Raw genomic sequence first — 27,288 nt, 5'->3', positions numbered from 1 at the left:
ACAGCGCGAGAGTGTGTTGCAGTCTGACATGAGGCGTGTTCCGCTGCGCAGTGGCCAGAGAAGCTGATCTGTTCGCTCCGCCGCGGGTTCGAATCCCGGTCGCGGATATTTGTTTGTTTTATTTTTATTTATTTATCTGTTTCACTTGGCACAAACCCATAAACATCACGAGATCTTGCTCGGGGTTTACCCACCGGAATAGTTCTTTCGTACCAAAAGAAATGATTTGATGCAAGCACGTCTGTTGCGACTAACAAACCTCTCTCTCCCCTTTTATTCACCTCCGACAGGCGCAAGATGATGGAAATCGACAACTTCCTGCTAGCTCTCAGCACCGACCTTGAGAAGCTAAGCATCGTCATCAATCAGTAAGCACTTCATTTCCTTCCTGCACATGCGCACTAATCACCAGCTTTTACTCGCGCCCAAGTGCTGCACGAGAATGACATAACCGACGAGTTGGTAACGATCCATCATAAATCGTAACACGACGCACACAAACCGGACAGAGGCAGAAGACAGGAACTATAGTGGGACACCCAGAAGCGCTTAAAAATAGCATATTGCTGTCCGCAAAGGCAGAATACAAATATTATGTTTGTGCGTCCCAGGAAGAATCAAAACTAAATAACCTCAGCCCGTAAAGGCAGAAGACAGACTGACACAGAGCAGTGTTTGTCTTCTGCATTTGCCCTGTTTGTGTGTGCGCAGTTTTGCATTTTATAATGTGCCCCAGGGTTGTCGCTGCAAAAATGCATTCATACTGTCGTTTGCTCCCCACCCAGTAAGCTTGTCTGCGCAAGCAGAGTAATGGAAAAGTAATGGAAATCGACCGGCAAAGCTGCGGCCTTCACAAGTACGTCGTGGCGTGCGCGTTAAAGGCAGCGCATCGCACACAATGTACACACCAGTTAGAACTGGCGTATTGACGGGACTCTATGTCGTGTTTGCCGACAGCTTCTACATTTACCTCCCTCTATTTCTGACGTCTTATTCAACGATAGCTGTATGTGAAGCTGCTAGTGCGTTTAACGTCTGCGTCGTCGTAATATGTCATAACCAAAAACTCCCGCGTTCAGCTCCTGCCCGAAAAGAGTGTGGTCAGGTACGATATCAGACACAAGAGAAAGTAGTGTTGGACAAAGTCTGCCCACCATTGTCATGAGTGCCCACAGCACTCGCTGTCCTTGCCCCCCACTTCAGGAAAGGCGAAAGGCCTGGTCTATTTGATCATTGCCAACTTACTCGTCATGTGCACTGCTTGTTGATACGTTCTATGCCGACTTCGAACGAGCGAAATGTAGAACGGTAACTCACGGGTCCGCCATGACGGCCAGCTTAAAGAGGTATTTATGTGACCCATCATGGGCGCTCGTGTGCATATCGGATGCACCATCATGGGTCACATAAATCATGGTGCATTCTGGGGCCGTATTACGGAACTGTCAAATCAAAAACTTGTCAAAAACGCGTCAAAAACTCGTCAAAAAGCCCCGCCGTAGTCGCGCTCCTATTGGTCGGCTGTGTTCGGCGGCCATGTTGCTTTCTTGCGTCATGGGTGGCTGGCGTTTACGTCACGGACATGACAGAAGTGGTGACGTTGCACGCCTAATTATGCAGGCGCATTTTGACGATTTTTTTTGACGGCTTCGAGGCGGTCAAAATTGGACCGTTCGTTTTTGACAGAAAATGGCGGCGGCGGCAGCGGCGTCGTATGTGGCTGAGGCGGCTGCGGCGACGCGAGCAACGGCGAAGGAGGGCGCACGAAGACGCGTTTGACTTGCCGGACGAGCTGTTCCGACGCCTTTTTCGACTGGAGAGGCAGACTGCGGTGTGGCTATGCGACGAACTCGCCGATGAATTTGGAGGTTTGCGTGCGAATGCGCTGTCGGTGCAGCGGCGGGGGCTGTGTGCACGGCGGTTATTTGCGACCGGCGGCTTTCATGCAAGCTTCGGCAGCCGACGACACCTCTGTGCCACAGCTACATACAAATAAAACATGCTTATGCTGGCAAAGAACTTTATTTTCACCTGCAAATCGCACTTCGTGGCCGTCTTCTGTTTACCGGTCGAGGAAAAAGAAACAGACGACCACACATCACATACAACGCTTCACGCTTTGACACTTTTTTCATCGATCGTAAGAGCCGAACAACACAGACCTTAACAAGTTGGCTTCGTCAATTTTTCCGCACTTAGAACAACCGCACAGTACCTTGATTTTCGTCGCCACGTAAGAAAACAGTATCAAGGCGTGGGACAGCTGTTCACGTGCAAAGCGGCTTGTTGACGTTTTACCGCCGTCTGCGCACCCCCGCGGCAGCAAAAGTTACCCACCAGGAAGTTTAATAGCCTAACTTCTTGCGCTTCTTGTTTTTCTTTATATTTTTTAGCCTTAAACATCATTTTTTGGCAAAATAAAATAATAATTATTTTTATCGCTGTGCATTTCTTTACTCTTTTAGCAAAAATTTAGCAGACGGTCCCTCGTCGTGCAGGCAAATGCTTCGGGGCGCCGCTCTGCTGTGATTGGCTTATTCCTCGTTGCGTCAATTTTGCGTCAAGCGTCGACGTCACATTGTTTCGTCATTTTGACGTCACTGTCAATAACTTTTGACAGGTTTTTGACAAAGTTCCGTAATACGGGTCCTGTATGCACAGGAGTGCACCAAGATGGGCCACATAAATATTTATGTGGCACCGCATAAATGTATTTTTGTGGCCTACCACGGTGGACCTCGATGGACCAGCTGTATGGCGTGCACCATGATGGACCACATAAATAGCTCTTTATGTAGCCTGTCACGACGGACGCAAGATCTATTTGTGTGGCCCATCATGGCGCAACTTAAATGCACCGTGCGCCGGTGCACCGTGACTGGTCACGTAAATCACTATTTATGTGGCCTGTGCTGGGCCCGTTTAATGGCTCACGCTCACGAGCGAGCGTGTGTTATAGTGATTCATCGATCGCTTGTATCTTCGTCAGCTTCGGCTGTCCCGAATTATCCCAAAATTCCAGGCCAGAAAGTCACACAGTGAAGCTGAAGGGATGCAATGGTTTTGAACCAGCGTGTGGAGAAAGAGGCCTGATAGAGCGTGCGACACACACACACACACACACGCGCGCGCGCGCACGCACACTGACAAATCAGCTTTCGATGGTCATGCGGTGATTCCTCGCTTTTTCTTTTTCCTTTTCTTCAGATGGGAAACGCAGAAGGCCAAGTATGAAGCGGCAGAAGGTGCAGGCAAGTATACGAAGGAAAATGAGAGCACATGCTTCAGATCTTACGCCGTTTACGACCACGAAGGGGCGCGTAAGCGCAGTAGGCGCTATATACCGTAACTCTAGTAGGCGCCAGGCAGGAGAAAGCTAGTACCCTAGTACGTTACAATTCCCGCGGAGATGTAGAAGCACGAGCATGCCTAGCTTAATAATGGACTCTGATTTTATTCAAAGTGGCCACAGCAGCCGGCTCGCACTGCACTTGCCCCTCACCTTCAACGTCATGGAGGCGTAAATGCGGACATTTTCTACTTCCGGTTTACCGCACAGGCTCCCCGGAAGAGGAACCGGGCTACATCCGGCAGGCCTGGGAGGACATCGAGTACATCCAGGGCGAGCAGCAGAAGTTCCTCGCCATGCGCGAAGATGTCGAGAAGGAGTTCGAAGAGGCCAGGGAGCACACATACAGGCTCACTGAGGTTGGCGCTGGCTGACTGATTGATGATTGAATGATGATTGATTGGTTGATGATTGATTGATGATTGATTCAAGATTGATTGATGACTGATTGATTATTGATCTTAAACACTCACCAAACTCATTTTTTCGCATTACAATCTTCTGCCCGTCCAAATTGACAATTAGGCTCCTAGTCCTTAATCACACTCTCAGAGGCTGATGTCTTTGTTTCTCCTTAGTTCACATTCGTCGCTCTTCTACTTCCATTTCAGAATCTGCCGAATGTAGCGAGTTCCGAGGAGCAGCGAGAGCTACTGAGGCTACTGACTCAAGTGCACAAGCTTGAAGTCGAAAGTATCCTTCACTTTCGGAAGCAGTTTGCAAAAGAGCCTTCATTAATTCACACAGAGTGGGCATATAATTCTGCACACGCCCATGTTTGCGCGTGATTAGCATCCAAAATGTACGTTCTCTTTCACTGTGTTAAATTCATCTTCATATTTTGTCTTAAATGTTGGGGAAGCGAGCGCATGGCGATACTCGTGAACCCGAATACGTTGTTTCCCTTGACTGGAACCGTCCTCCAGAGATCGAGATGCAGACTGATCAGCTGATCAGGGAGCACGAGCTCAGGCAACGAGACCTGATGATTGTGCGCTACGATCGCCAGCGATTGCTGTGCGACGAGATAATCGGCAAGCAGAAGGTGCTCATCGACGGTGAGTGTTCATCAGCGCCGAATGCGCATCAATCATCTACCCTGAGAAGCAATCTTTTGAGGGTCTTTACGGAATTTATTAAACTTTATTATACAATACAGCTAACGAAAAGGGTTCAACTTAAATTGCGGACTCGGTCAGGGACTGGGTCTGGGAAAAAACGTAAGTTAATGGCATCCCGAAATCAAGAAGAAATGGGCCTGGGTAGGTCATGTAGTGCGGTTACAACCGATGGCTGTTAAGGGCAACGACCTGGATTCCAATAGAAAGCAAGCGTAGCAGGGGGCGGCAGAGTCAGGCTGGCGGATGAGATTAAGAAGTTTGCGGGGATATGGTGGACGCAACTGGCACAGGACAGAGTTAATTGCAGGAACATGGGAGAGGCCTTCCGATGGGCACTGAACCTTCCTTGGACGTCTTGCAGACATCCTGAACATCCACAGGACGTCCATGGGTGGTTCAATGCCCATTGGGCTTTGTTTTTCATGGGGCACAGTTAGGCTGACGATGATGGGGATATAAGACGAATCTCAGTCATTAGAACCCGAAGGGTACCAATGATTTGTTGGAACTATGCGTAGTTTGAATTAAATCGAATAAACACACGTGATGCTGATAGAACTGAAGCGCCGGTTCGAATAAACCGAAAGTTCGAATTAGGAGGGTCCGAATTAACGGAGTTTCGCTTACTGTAGCAATCGGCGCAACATTCCCTGTTCGCGCAAAAGGTTGGGTGGCATGACATCGATAAACGAGGCGCATAATGATGTAGAAAGAAGCCTTGACTCGTGAGTGCTGGAGCTTGTAGGCTGGAAGATTCCTTTGTGACGGAACAGCGCAAAACACCGGGACAAGAGACAAGCGCTGACTTACAACTGGTTTTTATTTCGAAGAAACACTGCTTCTTATACCTTCTTCCCCCTCAAAAAAAACACAACAAATGCGTCACAACCATATCGTTCAAGCGTCCAAAAAAAACATAACATAAATAATCACAGAGATTTATAATCACATTTTTAACATTTCAAATTCTTTCTTAGTCAAAGCAACAGACGGCGTGCTGACACAACCATCAGCTCTGTTTTTGACGAGCACAAGACATCAGCTGTTAGGAAAGCAAAGTTAACTGCTATGAAGCTCTGCAAAGAACTTAAATTCGACTGCCTCCTTCGAGGCATAAAAACTTGCAAGAAGTCTAACTTGGACGCGTTTTTCACTGTAAAAACTCACAAACCAGACTGGCCCTTGAGGGCAATAATTTCTGAGGGTGGGACTTGGCAAAAGATTCTTGGTGTCTTCTTGCAAGCAAAATTAAAACTACTAACAGTTGACGACCCATTTTAGGTGAAATCCTCGGACGATATAGCCAGATTTTTAAATGACAATTCTAGCAGTGACTTCGCCGCATGCTCAGTTGATGTAAAAGATCTGTACTATTCCATCCCGCATGACGAGCTAATGGTGTCTGTAGAAGAATGCATAGATACGCATGGTGCTGTTGCATTCCAAAACGCCTGTGGAATGTCTATTAGAGGGTTCTTGGAACTATTATCAGTGTACCTCAGGTCAACTTACGTCTTCTGAGAAGAAAAAGTGTATCTCCAGAAACGCGGTGTTTGCATTGGCTCGTGCATAGCGCCTCTACTCAGTGATTTGTACTTGGCGCGAAAAGACAGGTTCCTGAACGAAACCCTCGCTGGTACAAGCGTAAAAAAGGTATTTAGGTACGTTGATGACTACCTGGTTCTTTGTGATGGCCAACGCGCGAATACGTTAGAAACAGTAATGGAGGAGGTGGGTCGCTTTGCACAGGCTTTGCAGCCACTTATTGTCACGCACGAGCTTCGTGCTCAAGGGTCACTAAGGTTTTTAGACCTGAGACTTGGGTTCGCTAGAGGGCATGCCTGCTGGGCCTATGAGCCCAGAGGGGAGAAAGCGCCAATGACCTTCCAATCAGCTCACTCTAAGCTGACCAAGAGGGCTATTGTGAACTTGTGCCTCACAAATGCCTTGAGGAAATCATGTGCTCACAAAATGGAAGTGAGCTTTCTTCGCCAGGCTGAACGGCTTGGCAACTCGGGTTACCCCTCGCACCTTTTGGTTTCTGTTGCCAAGCAGATGAAAAAGCACCTGATGCAGGCTAGGCCCGAGCAGCAAGATCAGGCAAAGAAACAAAAAGAAAGGAGGCCGGTAGTAGCAATACCGTATATTCACAACGTTTCTCATCGCCTGAAGAGCATAGGTCGAAAAGCTGGCGTGAATGTAGTGATGACTGCTCCTAACAAACTCAAAAGTCTGTGCAGACGAGTAAATTCCGACCCGACCAAAAAGAAGCAGGGATGCACGATAAAGCATCGAACCCCCTTTGTGGAGTGCACCGAAGGCCTTGTTTATTCGTTGCCAGTGGCATGTGGTAAACAATACATAGGGCAGACTGGTAAGTGCATGAACGAAAGGCTACTAGAACACAAAACTAATTTCGAGCAAGCTTGCCGGAACCTGGAAATTCATTGCAGAGATTTCCCTTCAACAAGTTGCGCACCTGTTTTCCAGAAATGCAAAGCTTTGGCTAATCACAAAGACAAGTTAGTCAGGGAAATAATCGAGGCAGCTTCGATAGCGAGTCTGCGCGACGATTGTGTCAGCACGCCGTCTGTTGCTTTGACTAAGAAAGAATTTGAAATGTTAAAAATGTGATTATAAATCTCTGATTATTTATCTTATGTTTTTTTTTGGACGCTTGAACGATATGGTTGTGACGCATTTGTTGTGTTTTTTTTTTTTTTGAGAGGGTGAAGAAGGTATAAGAAGCAGTGTTTCTTCGAAATAAAAACCAGTTGTAAGTCAGCGCTTGTCTCTTGTCCCGGTGTTTTGCGCTGTTCCGTCACAAATGAATAACCAACATGCCCAAGCTGCTGTCCTGGAAGATTCCTGGGGCATGAAACTGTGTCCTGAAGCTGGACGCCGGTGGAGACAGAGACAAGTTCAATGAAAAGGCATAGCGAACTGATGGAAACTGCTACTATAAGGGATGCAATGCCTGCCTGCTCCAGAACGATCACGGGAGTGAAAGTCTGTGCAAAAATAAAGAAAGAGAGAAGGGGGGAGGAAAGAACGGAAGCGTAGAGGCAGTGACGCACCAATAAAAAAACCAAGGCTTTCTACAGAAATTGATTATGTATAAAATTTTGAATTATCTCCACTAAATAAATATTTTCTTTTAGTCATATGAAAATCAAAGAGGGAATTTGCGAAATAGGCGTCCGCGGACACCTTGACAAACGTCCCATATGGTTTTTAGCGAGCTCCAACTTACTAACTGGCCGTAAATTGCGTAGCAAATAAGCCAACGGTTCCATTAACGATTGAAAATCGCGAACTTTTATTTTTTTAATTTTCACTGTCGCAGAACTGTCTTCCGGAATGCGACGGAGGAAAGCGAGGAACGGTAAGTTCCATCTCGGAATCTGCCGAAAATATTTCAGAGTAAAATTTCTGCATTTTTCGTGAAATCTTATCGGCTTGATCTTGGCCTACATGTCTCTGTTTCTTTTCTTTTTCGCATCGTTTACTTCGAGCAGCCCAGGCCACCAGGGAACTGAACGAGCTGTACCGCATCTACCAGCAAGAGATACAGGACCTCAGCACCGGCCGTGACTCGGTCATGAAGCACCTAAACGTCAATCCCTACCGGGTGACCATCCTCAGTTTTATTCTCGATAAGGATGTACAGTAGTTTGCTAGTTCGCTCGCTCTCACGGGGATAAGGAGAAAGGCAGTTTTATTGCGCAGTACAGGCCTAATGAGAGACACTAATGCCTAGCGCCTCTCTCATATGCTGTAAACTGAAAGGAGTAAAAAAAGGAGTAATCTGTCCTTCAGTGCACTCCTTTTGTCGAAGGTAGTGCACTATTTTTTATTTATTTACAAATACTGCTATCCCATGAGTTGGGACATTGCAGGAGTGGTACAGAGGATAGAAAACATAGATAAAACAGTAGGAAAGTGCATAATTACAAGTGTGAATCAGAGATTTTACATAAACAAAAGTGTGGTATTAATAAGAAAATACATGATTAGGCAATTCTTGAGCAAAGCGGTCAACAGACATCTGACGTAATGTAATATCCAGATTATTCCATAGCTCGACTGTCGAAGGAAAAAATGAATATTTGAAACAGTCCAAAAACGGCATAAACGGTACAATGTTACGCGGGTTGGTACGGCGAGTGACACGTGCTGAAGAACTGGCGAAAGAAAAGGAAAGCGGGGCGTCAACATAAATGCATTTGTTGATGATCTTGTGAAGAGTGATAAGGCGATCACATATGCGTCTGTGTTGAGTGTGTAAGTGTGTCAAGTGATAAGGTGCGGGCATGAGCTGTGGGGGAGAACTGGCGGTCGTAACGTTTATATATAAATCTTATTGCTTTTTTCTACACATTTTCTAGTTTAGTGATGTCTTTAGCGAAGTGCGGTGACCAGACTGCCGAGGCGTATTCAAGCACAGGCCTTACCAGAGATTTGTACGCCGTCAACTTACAGTTTTTAGTCGAATCCTTTAAGGTACGTTTTAAAAATCCGAGTTTCTTCAGTGCCTTGGAGCAAGTTAAATCGACGTGTTCTGACCAATTTAAGTTAGAACAGAAAAAAGTTAGAACAGTCCTATAGAGGACTGCTTGCTCTTTTTTTGCTGCCATATAGGCTTATTCAAACGCACTCCTTTTATAAACAGCTTACTCCCATTTCACTTCCATATCGGCATATTGCAATAAAGTGTAAGAATCAGTCTGAGCTTAGTGTCATTGGTCGTTTCATAAGCTCAGTAAAGTTTATGGGGGCAGTGAGGGCTACACTATTCACAGAAAGGAGTAAGCCTTCCTCTAGAGCACTCCCTTTTATATCGCGCGTTGCGTAAATCAGAGAAAATCGGAAAAAAATTCTTTCGGCCTAACCGCACGTTTGTTCGGGCTCAAATTTCGCACAGAGGTTGCATTTGGCGGTCAGTTTTGTTTTATACCACATTTAGGTGGGGTACTTGCCTGATTCGGTCAGAATTATTTGGAAATCCCCATCGTCTGTGGCGACGGAGAACCAAAATCGAAACACTTCGCAGCAATGGTACGCGTTGCGCCATCTCGTAGCCACCGGAGAAACGAGCCCTCTACCGAGGACGGCTGCGCGGTAGGGGGCTCGTTTCTCCGGTGGCTACGAGATGGCGCAACGCGTACCATTGCTTCGAAGTGTTTCGATTTTGGTTCTCCGTCGCCACAGACGATGGGGATTTCCAAATAATTCTGACCGAATCAGGCAAGTACCCCACCTAAATGTGGTATAAAACAAAACTGACCGCCAAATGCAACCTCTGTGCGAAATTTGAGCCCGAACAAACGTGCGGTTAGGCCGAAAGAATTTTTTTCCGATTTTCTCTGATTTACGCAACAGTCTGTAGAAGGGTGTGTGCTAGAGTACAACTTACCCCCTTTTTACTCCTATATACGCGTAATCGGGTTTATAGTGTAATAGAAGTTTGCCTGTATTGATAGGGCACCGCGTCCAAATCATCGAGAAACCACCCGTATCGAAAACGGAGCTTTCATAAGCTAGAAAAGACCGCGAAACTAAATACAGGTGTCGCCATCACCGGCCGCTTTCGCAAGTGAAATGAATGCGCCGACTCCGATTTTTGGGTGCGGATCCCAGAGGCTACGTTTCACCAGTATTCACTTCAAAACGGTGGCAACCCGACCTTTTCGGTAATGACGTCATTAGTTCGAATCGGCTGGCGGGGAGATTTTGAAGTTCCATTTGCTTGGTGATAAATGGGCCTTTTGCTGCTGGACAAACGTCAAAATAGTCAGAAAGAGCCAAATAATTAATTTTTACTGAGAACAATAATTCGACGAAATTGGTCTCAGTGTCCCTATAACTGTACTGGCTGGTGTCGTGCCATCTAGATCCGAAGATGCAGTGCGATTTCTTCCCTTTCTTTCACGTTAGAAAGTAGTTCTCTAATGATGCCTCTACTCATTCATCAACTTTGAGGGGCCTTAGAACTCGAGCCAGATCAACAAAACCACAGAACCAACTGGCAGAAAAAGCTATTTTTGAGTTAAATGAGAGATTCATTCATCAATTTTAACACTGAAGAACCAGACTTTTCAGCGAACCAAGCAAGCTGCCACAGTGCAAAGACAGCTATACATACCCAACAATTCTGGACAAAAGCATTTTTAGCGTGGAGGAGTTCATGAACACAATCTTTTCATATATTGGAATATTTCACTATAGCAATCAATATATCCGCAGATCACCCGACGGCAGTCTTGCATTTTTTTTCTATTAATGTTTTTCCCACCGTTAAAATGTTCACCATTGGTTTTCTATGGCAGTCTTAACTGCTCGATGCCAGCGATGGAAACACTATAAAAGAAAGATTTTGCTACGCACCGGAAGAGTGGACCATTACTTTTAATATTTCCATAAAAGTCCCTTACAATTTTCCAATATCCAAAATTTTGATCCAGGAATGTCGGACATGAACTAAGTTCGAACGTCACCCACCGTCGCTTTCATATCAACTTTAAGAGTGATTGACGCGGGTTCGATCCCGGCCGCGGCGGCCGAATTTCGATGAAGGCCAAATTCTAGAGGCCCGTGTGCTGTGCGATGTCAGTGCACGTTAAAGAACCCCAGGTGGTTGAAATTTCCGGAGCCCTTCGCTACGGCGTCCCTCATAGCCTGAGTTGCTTTGGGATGGCAAATCCCAATAAACCAATAAACCGACGATTGACCTTGGGACCTGGCTGCCAGTAAAAGACTAGCAAAGAATTCTTTAGTGTGGAAATGGTGTGTCTAGGCTTCGAACTGCACCATCAAGAACAATTTTGTACACCTTGAGCGTGTTTCCTAATGGAGAGCGACTTAAGATAGTAGAAGGAACCGTATTGATCAAAGCGCAAAGAAAACCTGCAGTGGCGCGAAAAAAAGTCATCGTATAGAGCGCTGAACGCCTTCTTCACTGCAGCCCAACTCTGTCCTGGGCCTTCGGCCTCTGGGTTCGAGCGAGAGCATGTGGGACCTGAGCCACATGGAACCGCTTCGGGAGGAAGACGACCGCGCCGACCAGCAGGGTGCGCCACTGTCCAGGTTAGCCCTTATGTTGGCGACGGTTGCAGATACGTTGCAGATATAAGGAGGAGAGTTGTGTAACAAAAATTTACTTAGAGACTCTATAGATTGTCTATAGACAACTGTCTATAAAGTATATGATTCTCTATAGGCAATGCAAATCCTATAGACAGTCTATAGACAATCTATAGATTTATGGCCATACACTTTTAGTATACTTTTGTCTATAGACAGTTTATAGACTATGAATAGACAAAGAAATATCTATAGGAAGGCAATAGAGTCTATAAGAAGTCCATAGACTGTCTATAGACCATTTTTGTAAGGCAGCGCAGTTGCGTGTCCTCCTTGTGTTCGTCCGTTGTGTGCCGGCGCGGTTCTTCTCAGAATGATTGTTAACTCGCCCAGCAACATACCTTGCTTAATTGCTATTATATTTCAAGTTATTCATAACTAAATTTGGCCAAAACAACTGAGCACGTAAGCGCGGCACTTCACCTGTTCGGGATCAAAAATTTTGTGTACTTCTAAAAATTTCAGGGGGAGGGTGTGGGGGCAAAATCAATTACAGATCACTTTATTCTAATCATCAGGCGTTGACAAGTAAATTTATGAAGTCGACGAGCCACCCTTCGGGTGATCTTATACGGAGCCACCCACCTCTAACAAGTGAAGGCGGGCTAGTTGGTGGGTGGCAATGGAGTGCATATTGCAACCGCGCAAAACAACGCAGGACGAAGAGAGGAAAGCACAGGCTGTGCTTTCCTCTCTTCGTCCTGCGTTGTTTTGCGCGGTTGCAATATGCACTCCATTGCCACCCACTTCGCAAAATGATTATTGACACGGTTATGATACCATGCATGATTGCCAGTGTCACTGAACAAACATAAATGGTGCAGTAGCCTATCAACAGTGATTGGGCAAATTCGTGGCCAATGGGTCTGCATTGCGCTTTGGGGTATATAGCGCTTCCGGTTGTAATTCGGTTGCCCAATTGGTGCCGGAGGCTGATGTGGAGGAAGGGTGTACAAGACAGCAGCGTTGTCTGTATGTATACCATAATTATGAAAATGATGACGATGACTCGGGTCCATCTTCTGTTCGCTGCTTGTCTTCTTATGGGGGGAATGGGATGCGGACAGGGCGACAACAACGCGAAATAACTGCAGGCCGATGCAGCTAGCGTTGTAATGTTGTTCGAAAAAAAAAAGATAGCCTATGGCTCCTTAGGCTAACGGAGTGGACGGAGAAGAAGGCGAACATAGAAGGCAGCTGAGAGTCGAGTAGACAGATGAGATTAGGAAGTTTGCGGGGACACGGTGGCCGCAACGGGCGCAGGACAAGGTTAATTGGAGGTCAGTGGAAGACCCTTCAGTGGACAGTTTGAATTACCATTCGAGCTGCGATGTTCAATTACTAACTATAGCCGAGGTCGTTTCACTCGTTAAGCACGTTAAGTGTAGGCGGTGGCGTATCGCTGACCGCTGCGCCCCGCTGTGCCGGCCCCTCTTCCAGTCAGAGCGACAACATGGCGGACAGGAGACACGCAGCTGTGCGTGCTCACGGAGACGCCGGAGGAGGAGGAGGACGGAGAGGAGGAGGAAGAGAGGGAGGAGGAGGAGCGCTCCGTAGCACCCGCCATGGCCAGCACCAAGGCTCCAACGGGGGCGGCGGCAGCAGCAGCAGCAGCGACAGCATCTCGGAGCCCCAGACGCCCGGAAGTCGTCTGCTGTCACACCTGCCTCCCGTGGAGGTGCGCGGTTCTCACTCCAGTCCGCGTACAGGGTACCCATCTTTCCGGTGCAGTTGGGAGAAGCTTAGGGAGTATTGCCCATTAGCACTCGAGCACAGCCGTACTGCTACAGCACATCTTTCTTCCTTTCTTCTTTCACTCCTTCCTTTATCCCTTCCCTTACAGCGCGGTTCGGGTGTCCACCGAGATGTGTGAGACAGTTATTGCGCCATTTCCTGTCCTCAAAACCAGTTTTCTATTTTTTTCCGCCAATCGAGCCTGGAATCACCGCCTGTCCGATATCCATTGTATACATATGGCTGCACTCAGGTTGGCGCTATTGAGCAATTATTCCTTAATCCCTTAATCCACCATACCAAGTCCTGGGCGCCATCATGCTCCTCGTTGGACCGTTGTGTGCATACTTTTGGCGCAAATTGGTGGAAATCGTAGCGTGAACTCTCTGTACTTATTTGCAGTAGTTTAAAAAATTCACAAGGACCCCTAAATTTATTGTGTTGGCAATGCTATAGCATTAGCAGCTGTTGATAGCTTTACCGGAAGTGACGTCACTTCTTTTCCAGCCAATGGGAATGCTTCGGGCTGGTGGCGTCACTTCCAGCCAATGAGAACGCACTGATCTGGTGACGTCGCCTCCCTTCATCCAGTGGGCGAAATTTGTGACGCACGACGCATTTTGACATTAAAACAGTTTTTGGACGTTTGCATTTGCTCGATGAAAAAGTCCACTAGAGTTTCTATAAAGAGGTGGAAGGGCATCGTCATATTTCACGGTGGGCTGCGAAGATACCTGCCAGCATCTGCTCGTAGTTTTGATGACGTCACAAGGTCACGTGACCCAGGTGACCTTGCTTCTCAGGGAATTTTTTGCTCGCGCCGACGAAGACGACGCCAGGTTTTCCTCTGAACGGGGCCTTTAAATTGCTTTAAAACATCTGCCCTTCAGACTGTTGCCAACTCGATCAGAAAGCTCACGCTACATCTTCCGTGCTCGCGCCAGGGACACATGCCGGTGGCCAAGAAGCGGGCTTTGGTACGATTACAGTGGCTGTAGTACGGTCTAAACACCTTTTCGCGACACTCGGAACACCTGTCTTTTGGACGAACGCTTCCAGTTCCCTTGGTTGCCACCACTTGGCGTTTGGCTTTGAACATATTCAAAAATAGCGCTCTGACATCATCCCTGAAGAAAGAGCATTACCAATTATTGTCTGATTACTAATTACGAATTGGTAGTTAATTTATAATACTAATTGCTTATTATCAATTAATGACTAATTGTTAATTATTTACAAATTACAAGTGCTAATTAATGACTATTATTGATTAATGCTTACGACATACTATGCCACAATGCAGTGATTTCTGGTTACGGCGTATTACATCACTCATGACGTTATCGAGATGATTGGCCCCGCCGCGGTGGCTCGGTGGTTACGGCGCTCGGCTGCTGACCCGAAAGACGCGGGTTCGATCCCGGCCGCGGCGGTCGAATTTCGATGAAGGCGAAATTCTAGAGGCCCGTGTGCTGTGCGATGTCAGTGTACGTTAAAGAACCCCAGGTGGTCGAAATTTCTGGAGCCCTTCAATGCGTCCCTCATAGCCCCAGGTGGTCGAAATTTCTGGATCCCTTCAATACGGCGTCCCTCATAGCCCGGGCTATATATTACCATGGTAATATATGGGGTAGCTTCGCATCTAAACTCAGTACAGCTTTACAGGCAGGCATAGGAAGCTGCTCAGGGCCCTTATATATTGTTCAACACTGATCCGTTTTGTGGTTGCAGTTGACCAACTACGTCAGCCACCGGGACGACATCGAGGCCAGCACGCGGCGTATCTCGAGCCTGGCCGCCCAGAGGCGGTTCCTGCGCACGGCCGAGCGCTCGCGCAGCCAGTGGCTCGAGAGCGCCGCGGAGCCGGGCACGCCGCAGGTGCGCCGCTACGTGGGCTCGGGCGCCAACTCGCTCTCGCCCTCGGCCAACGGGGGCACGTCGTCCGCGCTGGACCGCCGCATGCTGCACCCGGCCTACAGGTGTGACGTCAGCAGCCGAGCTCTATAGGCTGAACCTTTCTGGGCGCCGCCATATTAGGGAGCTATATAACATGCTAACGGTAGCGGCCTTCCGTTGCCTTTTACAGCGGCCGCCACTGAGCACGAATGGATGGAGCTATGTGGCAGCTGCTAGTGAGCGCGCGCAGATCTTACAATGCTCATCAGCGCCATCTGCGCATGCGTACTGGAGGAATTGCGGCCGCAGTGTAAGCGGTGACGGGAGGCGGTATGAGCTACATGCTAAAACTCTCTAATCCGTCTTTTTCACTCGGCTGCTTTGCGCATACACGCCTCTTCTCCTCAAGATACACTGGTTGAAAACAAAACCGCCAACTCTCGCTGCGCATGCGCAGTTCATGTTAGTGGCAGGCGCATGTGACAGATGGCAGTAGCTGCCAAGCACATTCACATCCCAGGCGCAACGGGCTCCTCGTAGAACCAGTTCAGCGCCTGTGCATTTGTTTTCAACCAGTAGCAGATGAATGTTCTCCACACCCCAGAGGGCGCCACTGAGCTGCAGCAGGAGAGTTTCGAGTGGCGGATTTCATAGAGGCAGCTTACTGGGCATGTGCGAAACATTCCTCGCATGTATACAGGCGGATTCAATATGAATGCAATCTCTTTAGGGCTAACCTACTTGGATAAAATGCCCTACTGAAGTTCACATAAGGCCCAAAGAAATGTATGAGCATGGCTGGCCTATTGGTTCTTCAGCCCTTCATCGCTACTCTTACCAGGGAGTAAATGATCATCTTACCAGAAAAAATTCAGTATTCTAGATCAGCGGTCACTACAGAGATCACATTCATATTGACTCTACCTGTGCAAAGTCTGGCACTTTTATTGGTCTAAAGCTGCGAGATTTAGCTGCAACTCTCCCGCCACTCGCAGCGCTCAAAGAAACTGCCCGGCAGGGCCAATCATGCATTGTTATCATAGAGGAAATAAGCACAATAGTTCTTTAACCGTAACTACTAAAGCGTTATATATGAATGGCACATACGGCACTAGAGGATGCGGAGTCTTTATGAAAAGAAAATTATATGGAAATCCGCATGCTTTGCGCAATTCATCTGTGTGGTTTCCACATGATGGGCATGTGACAATACTTAATCTGTATGGATCCCAACACTTCTGCATGTAATAAGCACAGTTGAGCTAGTTGCTAAGGCAGCCCAGAAAATACAGTGCAAACCGACAAAAGACGAAGCAAAGAACGAGTACCACAAGCACTGTGGTGTCTGTTCTTTGCTTCACATTTCTTCTGTTTGCACTGTTATCCTTCTATTTAAGTTGTCCATTTAGTCTGCATAGATTCCGTACGTCCATTGTGAGTCATAGGGGAAACATTCGGGACCAATGTGGAATTCCGTGTAAGCCACACAGAAAATATACAGAACTATGGAACTTGTCATATGGAATGTTTCACCTGGGACACCAGTTAGGAAACGCTGTAATAAAAGGATTGGGGCCAAGATGATTTTTATTCTATTTCAGGAGGGACTCACTTGAGTCACTGCCCCAGTTAGAGGACAGCTACCGAAGATCACAGAGGAAAAAAGGTATGACTCAAATGTACCTTTTAGTATTGTGCACACACTGTCAGGACTTTCACGGTGATTGTGTCCTACATATTAATGGTGATGTTTAGGGCATATTGAGCTAAGTCGCATTGTCGCCATAAGTACAGTCTGCCTGAGGAGTGTAAAGGTTGTAATGCTGAATTTATCTCTTACATGAGAAAAGCGTCAGTTATCAGCAATGCATACTAGTTGTTCATTATGGTTAAAAAAAGTAGAGCAGGGAATTGTAAACAGTGCACAGCAATTCGTTGCAAACAAGCTGCAAAGCAATGCGTTTATTCGAAGTGGAAATAGTATCTGTTCTTTTGATGCTTCATACATTAGCCTTGTAACATCCAGAAAATAAAAATGGGTGATAAGTTTCCTTCACATCTAACATTATGTCGCTTCATGACCATAAATTAAGTAAGCATAAAAAAAATCGATAGATTTTTACTAACGCATAGTAACCTATGCTGATTTCATGACGTCCAAAAGCGATAAACCTTCGCAGATATACCCAGGTCATGCATCAAATCAATAGGACGAGTAAAAAACATTCCACCGCATTTTGCTATAGGAATGATCCCGTTTATTTTTTCAGTTTTCTCCTGAAGGTATAGATTTTCTGCTTAGTCATACACTGCTTCTACATCACTGGAAGCTGGCGACGTGACTTTTCTTTGAGGAAAGTGTTGGTATATGCTGTGTGTATAATAATACTATAAATATTGATTATCTATTGCCAACAGAAATGGAAATTACTCATTTTAGTCCAGTCTGTACCATATGTGACACACAGGAATTGCACGGTTAACGTTATTCTGTCAACAGTATATGTAACATCGTACTGACAAGTGATCTGTTTTTAATGCTTTAATTTTGCGTTTCGTCAACGATGATGCTATCACTTGTTCACAATGGCACCTTATCGCATGAGCACACCATATCAGGACAACCAAAAGCATTCGGGTGCACTGGAGCACATGGCACGCACGCAACATTTCAACATCTCTCTCCGTAGCTGCGAGCAGTCGCTTTTCTATCACTTATTCATGTTGTCTTTTGATCGACTTTCTCTCCCGGCAGGTTTATCATCGAAATGCATATTTCAAAATCCTAGCTCTTGAGTAGCGTGCATTTTGATCTACAAACGACATGCTTCATACATGAAAGGAAAGGAGAAGGCACCTTTGGAACCAGTGTGTAATGGGGAACTGCGTGTTAGTTGTGCAGTCTTTTCTAAAATCTGACATAAGATTCTGGTTATTTCGAAAATACTCACCGATGAAAAATTCATTATAATCTGTACACCTCGTAAAGCTATCTTCTTTAATGACATGATACTGAGGTGGTAACAACCAGGATGACCTCTTCGAAGGTGTTCTGGACATTGCCTTCTGGACTGTCTCAGGACAGCACCTTCAGAGATTGTCCGTGCACAATGTCTTCTGTGTCTTCAAAAATTTTAGGCCACTGTAAAACTCTGTAAGCTTTATACTGTGCCTTTTCATAGACCTTCTGTAGCCGTCAACAGCTATATGCAATGCCCTGCCACTATCACTTCCTAATGATGGTCTCCTTGCGGAATGTCTAAATTCTGAGCACATAGACAAACCAGAATGTGATGGCTGATTTAACCAGCTATGCCAAGTCAACATAACATGGGATAATGCCACAGGCATGTCTGCACGTTGCACTGGGAGCACATTAATTTCAGCAGCCCGGTTGGGGTCGTCTCTTGTTCAGTTCAGTCCTTCTGGCAACCTTCTCTGGGATGGAACTCACTGGTTTACACGTGTACTCAGTCTTACTGCAACCTCGTGCGATACTTGTCACACAAACTGGAGCTCGCTTCATCCAGTCATGAGCCAAATTGACGAGGCCGTTCGCACATAATAACATCACTGATAGGCCAATGTCCGCGTAGCACTGCCAGTCGGGTGTTCGATATAAAGGGAAAGTTGTCCTGGGCCAGCTCTCTTGAGTTTGCCCAATAAAGGCTGTCCAGGAAGGCATCCTGGCCATTGTTTCGTTGGTTGTATCAGAGCATCAGCAATTGGATGTCGGGATAGCTAACAGTACTGAACCAAAGCTGCTGGATAAGCGTGACCAGGTACGCGCCTCATGACCGTTCACCTGTCAGCAAATGGAAATGCCCAGGTTAGCCGGGTAGTGGGAACTGTCAAGGGTGCATTCTTTGTGTCTTTGTGACCCAAGAGGGCCTGCTGACATCCTTTGCCCTAGACATTGAAGCGGGAGAGCTGGTATAGCTATTGACCTTTTCACAAAGTGGGCAAAGGCCGCCACAATAGTCGACACCTACCTGTGGGAGGCACCTACCAACACACGCTCGCATAACTCTAGGAAACTGAGGTACAAAGCTTCCCCACATTCTAGTTCAAACACCACATGACCAGGGTGTCATGACAGGTCTTTCGCTGGCGCTTCTTTGTAGCGCAGGAGAGGGAGTACATTTTTTTTACGAAGAACGTAGCGTTAAGACATGTAAAAAAGACAAGGACTGGAGTAGCGCACATCCTGTCATCGCCTTTTCTGCGTGCCATGTCTGACCAACTGGCACCTAAGTCTTTTTTGTCAGTGTTTTTTTCACTTAGAAATAGCGTTGTGAATTCGGCACATGATTAAGATGGTGCGAGGTCTATATCTTCCTTGATGGGGCGCAGTTCTGGTGCAACAGAGTACACCAAGTTACCGAGCAATCTCTAGCTGGCAGCTACAGAGACAGATGGAAAAATGTTTCTTGCTGCAGGTGCTGACCAGTGTGTGCCTGTGTCTCTTTTCTCTCTTCCTCTCTTCGGTGTGCTTCCAGAGCAAGAGTCGTGTAGCATTCAGTAGACACGGGGCGTGGTCTGTCCTCAAGGACCTGTGGCGACAAAAACTCGTCTCGCCGGTGGCTGGCAGCTCGCCCTTCTGTGTGTGTGTCTGCCTGTTTCCACCTCTAGATGCGCTGATGCTACGGTCCCGCGTCCTGAGAACTGTTGGCAGCACCAGGTCTCTGCCGGCCAGGACAGCAACAGCCACCATCCGGCACCACCACGCCCACCATGGTGGCATCACACTACAGGATGTGCTGCGCTTCTACGTGGAACGCTGAACTTTAACAATGCGAGCGCCTCCAGAAGAGTCAGTAGAGAGTGTATAGTTAACCTCGTGGTGAACACTACTCCAAGGGAGTCAACAGAGAGCATATAGTTACTCCCTTGGTGAAGGCTAAACCAGGGGAGTCAAAAGATAGCGTATACGTACTCCTTTGTCGAATGCTACTCCAGGGGAGTCAAAAGGGAGTGTATAGGTACTCCCTTGGTGAATGCTTCTCCAGGGGAGTCAAAAGAGAGTGTAAAGATACTTCCTTGGCAAATGCTACTCTAGGGGAGTCAACAGAGACTGCATAGTTACTCCCTTGGCAAATGCTATTGTCGAATACCATTAGAAGGCGCCTTTCGGAGCAAACCCAGTGCGTCCTGGGCGGTTTGTCTTAACACACTCCATGAGACGATTTCAAAGGTTGTGGATGAGATTATGGGGGTCAGAACAAATGTACGGCGTACATTGTCTGTTATTAACCATGAGAGACATTCACTGCAGCTGAGTACGATTCAAAGATGCCCTCAGACTGCCTACGGTGCTCTCTAGTGGACAGTGAATATTGGAAACCTGATGATCGGTGTTACTTGACTGAACCCACCAAGCCCTATTTTGGCGAGAACTTGCAAAACATAAAATTGCAGTGTCTTTCGCTGAGGTTTGTGTAACACAAATAGGAAAAGCATTTTTGCACAGAATTAATATGCGCAAAGTGTACATAAATCTCCTTAGCTGACTTTAAACCAACCACTGCGAAGTGATTGATCGAGTGCTATTCAGCAGTGATCAAACGACTGTAATTAAAAACACAAAAAGCTCCTTTCGCTTGTTTGGCTCAGTGAATTACACTGCCACAAAAGCAAAGACAACACATTATGTCAAAACAAGGGATCTCGTTAGACCATTTGAACTAAAGGAACGCAAAAGAATGATATGCAAAAAGATTGTCCTTGCTGGTGTCCCGTCCGTACACTCTGTATGATACGCAACAATTACAGTGTTTCACCTCTTTGTAATGCACGGTGACGTGCCCTGCACTGTCGTCAACATCTGCTTATGTAGTATACGCTGCACACGGACTGCTATCGTGCAAAATCATTAACGCCTGGTATCGCTGGTTTCTTGACAACGCTGAGCAGCACCACAAGCAACTGTGGTGATAACATTTACCTCGTGGTTTCTTGAGCAAATGTGAATGCATATACAGATAAATGCTTATTAGCACTTCTCATATCATTTGCGAACTGCGAACCTTGTAAAAATGCATTACTCCAGCAACTGCTAATGGCCAGTGAATGTACAGCAACTTCAGAGTGATTCAAAAACGCTAAAGCGAGTTCATGCGATTGAAGTTCAGTAAGTTTTGCCTTCGGGGCTGAAAGTGAAATTTTCTGCATTGAGTGGCAAAGTTTAAAAAAAAATATGGGGGGATCACTTAAGCTCCTCCTTAAGAGTATGACGGGATAGCGTTAATGGGTTAATGAACGTATATGCGGAAGTGGTCATCATTCACTTAACATTCATAATTTCTGTGAGTCCATACCACTCCTGGCGCAGTGGTGCAGCGATTATAGGATGCTCCACTGCCCTGCGATGGCAATTTTAGCCACCAGTGCAGCTTGTGAGATCTAGGTTGCCCTTCCCTACTAACCTCTTGTGACCAGTCATTGATTTAACTGCCACCTGCCACGGAGGGAAGTTTGCTCACAATCCTGTGAGCAGGATGTAATGGCGCCACAAGATCACATGACCAAAGTGGCCCACCTGCCACCTAGGTGGCTTCTCCGAGGATTTTTCGTTCACGGCCGGCATTGCAGCAACACGGAACCCTTAATGCTATCGTGTATTACATTTAGTTGAAAGTTCCAAATGCCATCTTTCACTGGAGTCCTTAAGTTTTTAACGCGATACTATTAAGGAGCCCATGTCACAGAAAAGCAGCCGTCATGATCAGCTTCCTTGAACATGAGTGAAAAATCCCCAGAGAAGCAGCCTTGGTGGCAGGTGGGCTACCTAGGTCACATGACCGTGTGGCGTCATCACAACCAGCCCACCGGATTGTAAGCAAACTACCCCCCATGGAAGGTGGCAGTTAAATTAACGATTCCTCGCAAGAGGTGTTGCTCGGAAAGAGCAACATGGAGAAGGGTTGAAATGCAGGCCAGTTGGTACATTGTAAACCGAAGAAAACCAGTCACACAAGACGACGGACAAGAAGAGTGTACACATCACAACGACTGGACTAACAACTGGTGGTGTGCAAGTGGTGCACAAGTGGTGCACAGGTGGTGTACAAGTTCCCCCTCACACGCGAGAGAGTATACATCGGCCAAACTGGCCGGTGTATTAATGACCGGCTGCGTGAGCACCACTCCTCCCTGGGGTCCGATGGCGATGCAAACTTGCCTCGCCATTGCAATGAATGTGGCTGCTATCCTTTGTTCAGCAATGTCACCATTCTTGGTAGAGGCAAGGGTAAACAGGAGCGGGAAATCTTGGAAGCATATCATATCGGTTTGTCAGGCACTGATTGTATTAGCACAACCTCGGTGCGCTTACTCGAAAAAGAATTTGCCTTTTTAGGTCGTTCACGATAGATGAGATTTCTTGTCTTTGTCTCTTATGCTCAGCGATTAGTGATGATTTGATGAGATTCACTGGTCACTGACCATGGTCAAACAAAAACAAAAATGACGTTTCGATTAGTGATGATGCTGTTGCGCATGCTCTGCTGGCCTTGCTCGGACTATGTATTTTCTAATAAACTTCAGTTGTTAGTCCAGTCGTTGTGGTGTGTACACTATTCTTCTCCGTCGTCTTGTGTGACTGGTTTTCTTCGGTGAGCAACATGGGTCGCACAATCTCCCACCGGTGGCAGCACCTGCCGTCGCAGGGCGGTGGTGCATCGATTAACCGCTGCACCACTGCGCCAGGAGTGGTATGAGGACTCCAAGAATATAAAGTAGAGCATGACCAATTCCGCATACATGGATATTAACCCATTAACGCTATCGCATCATAGCCTTAAAGATGCACTGAAGAGGAATCTGAACTCGTCTTTTTGCCACGGAACTCGATGTACACGTTCCGAGCATTCTTAGAAACTGCGACTTATTGCCCTGTGTGGCCGATTTCCCTAATTAAAACGAATTAACGTCCGGCTCCCGCCTTTTTTTTTAATTCTCCCTCGTACGGTGGGCGGAGTCGACCAACGCGTGGAGTGCCCTTCAGTCAGCGCCGTGGAGGCTTTGCTTTCACTTCATTTTGTTTTTTAGTTTTCCGTGAATAAATAGTTTCATTTGCAGATAATACAACCGCAAAATAAGCCCACAGAAATAGAAATACGCGCGGTCTATTTGCTTCTACAGACTACTACGTATTACTCCGCCGATGGCAGAGCGGCAAGCCGCCACGGGACTGGGTGAAAGGCACTCCACGCGTTGGTCGACTCCGCCCACCGTATGAGGGAGAATTTTTTTTAAAAACGCGGGTGCTGGACGTTAATTCAATTTAATTAGGGAAATCTGCCACACAGGGCAATAAATCGAAGCTTCTAAGGATGCTCAGAACGTGTGGATCGAGTTCCCGCAGGGGCAAAAAGACGAGTTCAGATTCCTCTTCAGTGCACCTTTAAGGCAGAGCTTAAGGGTCCCCTCCAGTCTGATGGCAGAGTATTCCCCACCAGCGGCAGCGGTGCTCACACGCCAGCGGTGCAGAAGCCCATGGCAACAGTACCATACACTGGTACGTTTAGTAACACCAAAACACCAGAGTCATCTCACACTGGTGTTTTCTTCCCAAGATGCAAAGCACGTACCCTTCAGATGTTCCTTCATCTTGGGATGTTCCTTCATCTCTCCGATTATAGCACACCCTTGGCTTAAATGAAGTGCCACAGGTAAAGAATACCAAAAGTTGAGGTGCTCTTTAAAAAAGGATGTATTCCAAACCTTCACTTGAATGTAACATCTTTCAATTCCCTCATTCTTATAAAGTTACAGCCTTGGAGGCGAAAGTTACTGAACACCCATAGTAAGGACGAGTTTTCGTTATGAACAGATAACACTAAAAGGACTGCGTTTCAGTACAGAACAGGGTTTTGTGTGTTTTTCGTGACGCACACCTGGGAGTAATAGTTGCATCCATATACCTGAAAGTAAGCCATTTCATTGCGAATAGTTGCTTTGTGTAAATGTGGGTGTTCTGTCTGCCACTGCGGAGCTCCCTAACACTGTGCAATTGCTTCTATGGAAACGGTGACCTCAGCGTGCTGAATGTTGATGGGAAACATTACAACCTCTCTCTACCGCCGAAGTTGTTAACTAAAGAAACATAGTTACCGAATACACCTTAGGCGGCTTATATGTATCCGTCCAGTAGATTTACTGCCAAGAAAATGGAAAGGAGCAGCTATCGAAGTTTAAAGATTGCGTGCCTCTAAAGCTAGATGTTTACAAGTTTCTAAGCCTACATTCCGGCCTCAAGTGGCCTCTGCCATTGCTTCGTCCCAACAAGTAGCCCTACTGGTAGGACACTCTGGTTTGGTTTGGTTTGGTTTATTGGGGTTTAACGTCCCAAAGCAACTAAGGCTATGAGGGACGCCATAGTGAAGGGCTCCGGAAATTTCAACCACCTGGGGTTCTTTAACGTGCACTGACATCGCACAGTACACGGGCCTCTAGAATTTCTCCTCCAAAGAAATTCAGCCGCCACGGCCGAGATCGAACCCGCGACTTTCGGGTCAGCAGCCGAGCGCCGTAACCACTGAGCCACCGCGGCGGGGCGGTAGGACATTCTGGGCAGCCCACTTAGCAGCCTCAATATGCAGGCCCTAATATTGTTTTTTTACTGAAGCTAGGAAGGGCCTGTATTCTGGTAGTGTCCACCAAGTTTGCATATCCAAATGAGCATAGACTGGACGCATTCTGTTGCCTCAACCAATGATACACCGCCGTATCGGATCGCATTAGCTGCGTAGAAGCTCCCACTCCCTCTATATAAAACGTAGCCCCCTATAAGAAGTATTCCCAGACGTCACAGAAGCCACCATTTTAATATGATCGCATTAGAAGCCTCATCGGAATGAAAATGTGTCGCCAGTCGCTAAACTGGCTGATTGACTGGAGGAAAATGACATCATCACACCAAAAGTAACATCACTTCTGGGCATCAACGATCGGCTTATGGCCACCTGTTTCGGCTTGCAGTGTGCAGACGCTATGCGCTTAAAACATTAAAACATAAAAGAACATCTTGTTGGGCTCGTTGGTAATTGTTCACCTTTGGTTAAAGGCACGAAACACACACATACACAAGGAAGGTAGCCGCAACTGAGCGCCATTCACAACTGCTTACAACAAAATGGCGCCTGCTACGTCATATGAGTACCTCCTATATCTGCTTCCTAACACTTTAATTCATAAATATTTAGAGCCGATTTGTAATATTCACTTTTGCACTGAAATTATTGATGCAACGACAACTGCAATTTCGGCCGAGATGATATAACAGGAAAGACAGGTGAGCTGTCGTCCTGTAGCTGTCTTCCTCAGCATTTGGGTCTTAATCAAACCGATCGACAAAGACCGAAGTGAACATTTCAGCTTAGTGGACACTTCCAAAATACAAGCCCCACCCTCAACCAACTTGTGCGTCCCTGCAGCTGGGTCAGTATGACTTCTGTTTGCAATTATATGGCCCCCAAGTGTTGATACACCTCGCCGTGTTAAGTAGAAATAAGGTGTGTTATGTTCACAAACGAACATGTGTATTTCATTGCAAATGAACTGTACAAAATATACAACGTCATTCAGAACAGCAATGGACATTCGTCACAGATGTCTTGTGCTGCTCGTTAGCAACTCGTGCGTAACTTTTTTTAGGAGCAAATGTTGACTCGTTAAGCGACTGGTGACGCACCGCTATTCACTCTTCGTTGATTGCTATTATTGCTGACAACCTTACAGGTTACCCCAAATCATTTTTTTGATCGTGTTTGGGGTATTATAGCCTTGAGGGCTGCTGTACCACAGAACCCTGAATTATTACCTTAATAATAGTTACTTTAATCAAATCCTTGATTTGCTGTTTGATTAAACATTTCATGTCACAGGTACTTACAACCATCAAACTTTCAGTTGTTAATTCAGGCAATCAGTCAGTGAACCGATCTCGGACCAATGCGTTATATGCAGCAAGTTAAAGGTGCACTGAAGAGGAATTTGAACTTGTCTTTTTGCCGCGGGAACTCGATCTACACGTTCCGAGCTTTCTTAGAAACTGCGATTTACTGCCCTGTGTGGCCGATTTCCCCAATTAAATCGAATTAACGTCCGGCTCCCACCTTTTCTTTTTAATTTTGCCTCGTACGATGGGCGGAGTCGACCGACGCGTGGAGTGCCTTTCACCCAGTCCCGTGGCGGCTTGCCGCTCTGCCATCGGCGGAGTAATACGTAGTAGTCCGTAGTAGCAAATAGTCCGCGCGTATTTTTATTTCTTCGGGCTTATTTTGCGGCTATATTATCTGCGAATGAAACTATTTATTCACGGAAACCTAAAAAACAAAATAAAGCGAAAGCAAAGCCTCCACGGGACTGGGTGAAAGGCGCTCCACGCGTTGGTCGACTCCGCCCACCGTACGAGGCAGAATTTTAAAAAAAAGGCGGGAGCCGGACGTTAATTCGTTTTAATTGGGGAAATCGGCCACACAGGGCCACTGTTTCTAAGAATGCTAGGAACGTGTGGATCGAGTTCCCGCGGCAAAAAGACATGTTCAGAATCCTCTTCAGTGCACCTTTAAGTCTTCATGTTCATATTTTTCCTTGTGTCTAGTGTTTGTGTTTTAATATTTGTTTAATGGGCAATAAAAAGCTGGCGTAACTGTGAAGAAATCAAAGTGATAGAATCATATCGCGGTAGTAACGAATTGTACAAAGCAATGGAACCAAACAGAACTTTTGTACTGTTGTGTTACACTATTAGGAGAAAGTGCTCCACGCTCGTGTTGAACCTGATGACCAATAGTGTGTGTACTTGAGTAGGAAAATAGACAATTCACGCATCTATCCTGAAGCCACAATTATCAAATCGTCTTGCCAGCAACAGATTCTAGATTGAAATAAGACCAAGCTGAAGGCTTTGCTCTCATGTGTTATAGAATAAAAAATGCAGTTCTCGTCGTCACGTTGAATCTTGCAGTCAACGCTTGTGATGTACAGTGTTTGTTGGGACACAATAAAAATTTGGAGTTCCTTTTATGGTATTGAAATGAT

The 27,288-nt window shown here is 46.5% G+C and overlaps 1 protein-coding gene across 1 annotated transcript in view; it reads left to right on the top strand.

The window, feature by feature from the left end:
• LOC149348889 (kinesin-like protein KIF19) overlaps positions 1 to 21,653 on the top strand; it is a 161,260-nt gene extending 139,607 nt beyond the window's left edge. The window contains exons 12-23 of the mRNA XM_089541010.1: positions 291 to 368; positions 3,208 to 3,251; positions 3,560 to 3,708; positions 3,961 to 4,042; positions 4,276 to 4,407; positions 7,817 to 7,855; positions 7,989 to 8,101; positions 11,435 to 11,556; positions 13,054 to 13,291; positions 15,079 to 15,326; positions 16,845 to 16,909; positions 19,876 to 21,653. Of these exons, the coding sequence (XP_089397136.1) occupies positions 291 to 368; positions 3,208 to 3,251; positions 3,560 to 3,708; positions 3,961 to 4,042; positions 4,276 to 4,407; positions 7,817 to 7,855; positions 7,989 to 8,101; positions 11,435 to 11,556; positions 13,054 to 13,291; positions 15,079 to 15,326; positions 16,845 to 16,909; positions 19,876 to 20,027 (1,462 nt within the window). The 3' untranslated portion in view covers positions 20,028 to 21,653. The remainder of the gene's footprint in view (positions 1 to 290; positions 369 to 3,207; positions 3,252 to 3,559; positions 3,709 to 3,960; positions 4,043 to 4,275; positions 4,408 to 7,816; positions 7,856 to 7,988; positions 8,102 to 11,434; positions 11,557 to 13,053; positions 13,292 to 15,078; positions 15,327 to 16,844; positions 16,910 to 19,875) is intronic.
• Positions 21,654 to 27,288: the final 5,635 nt, after the last annotated feature.

This window comes from Amblyomma mixtum, chromosome 4, assembly GCF_055824585.1.
Source record: "Amblyomma mixtum isolate Tamu chromosome 4, ASM5582458v1, whole genome shotgun sequence".
NCBI classification, from domain to species: Eukaryota; Metazoa; Arthropoda; class Arachnida; order Ixodida; family Ixodidae; genus Amblyomma; species Amblyomma mixtum.
Note: the sequence above shows the minus strand (reverse complement) of the source record. Positions and strands in the feature narration are given on the sequence as shown.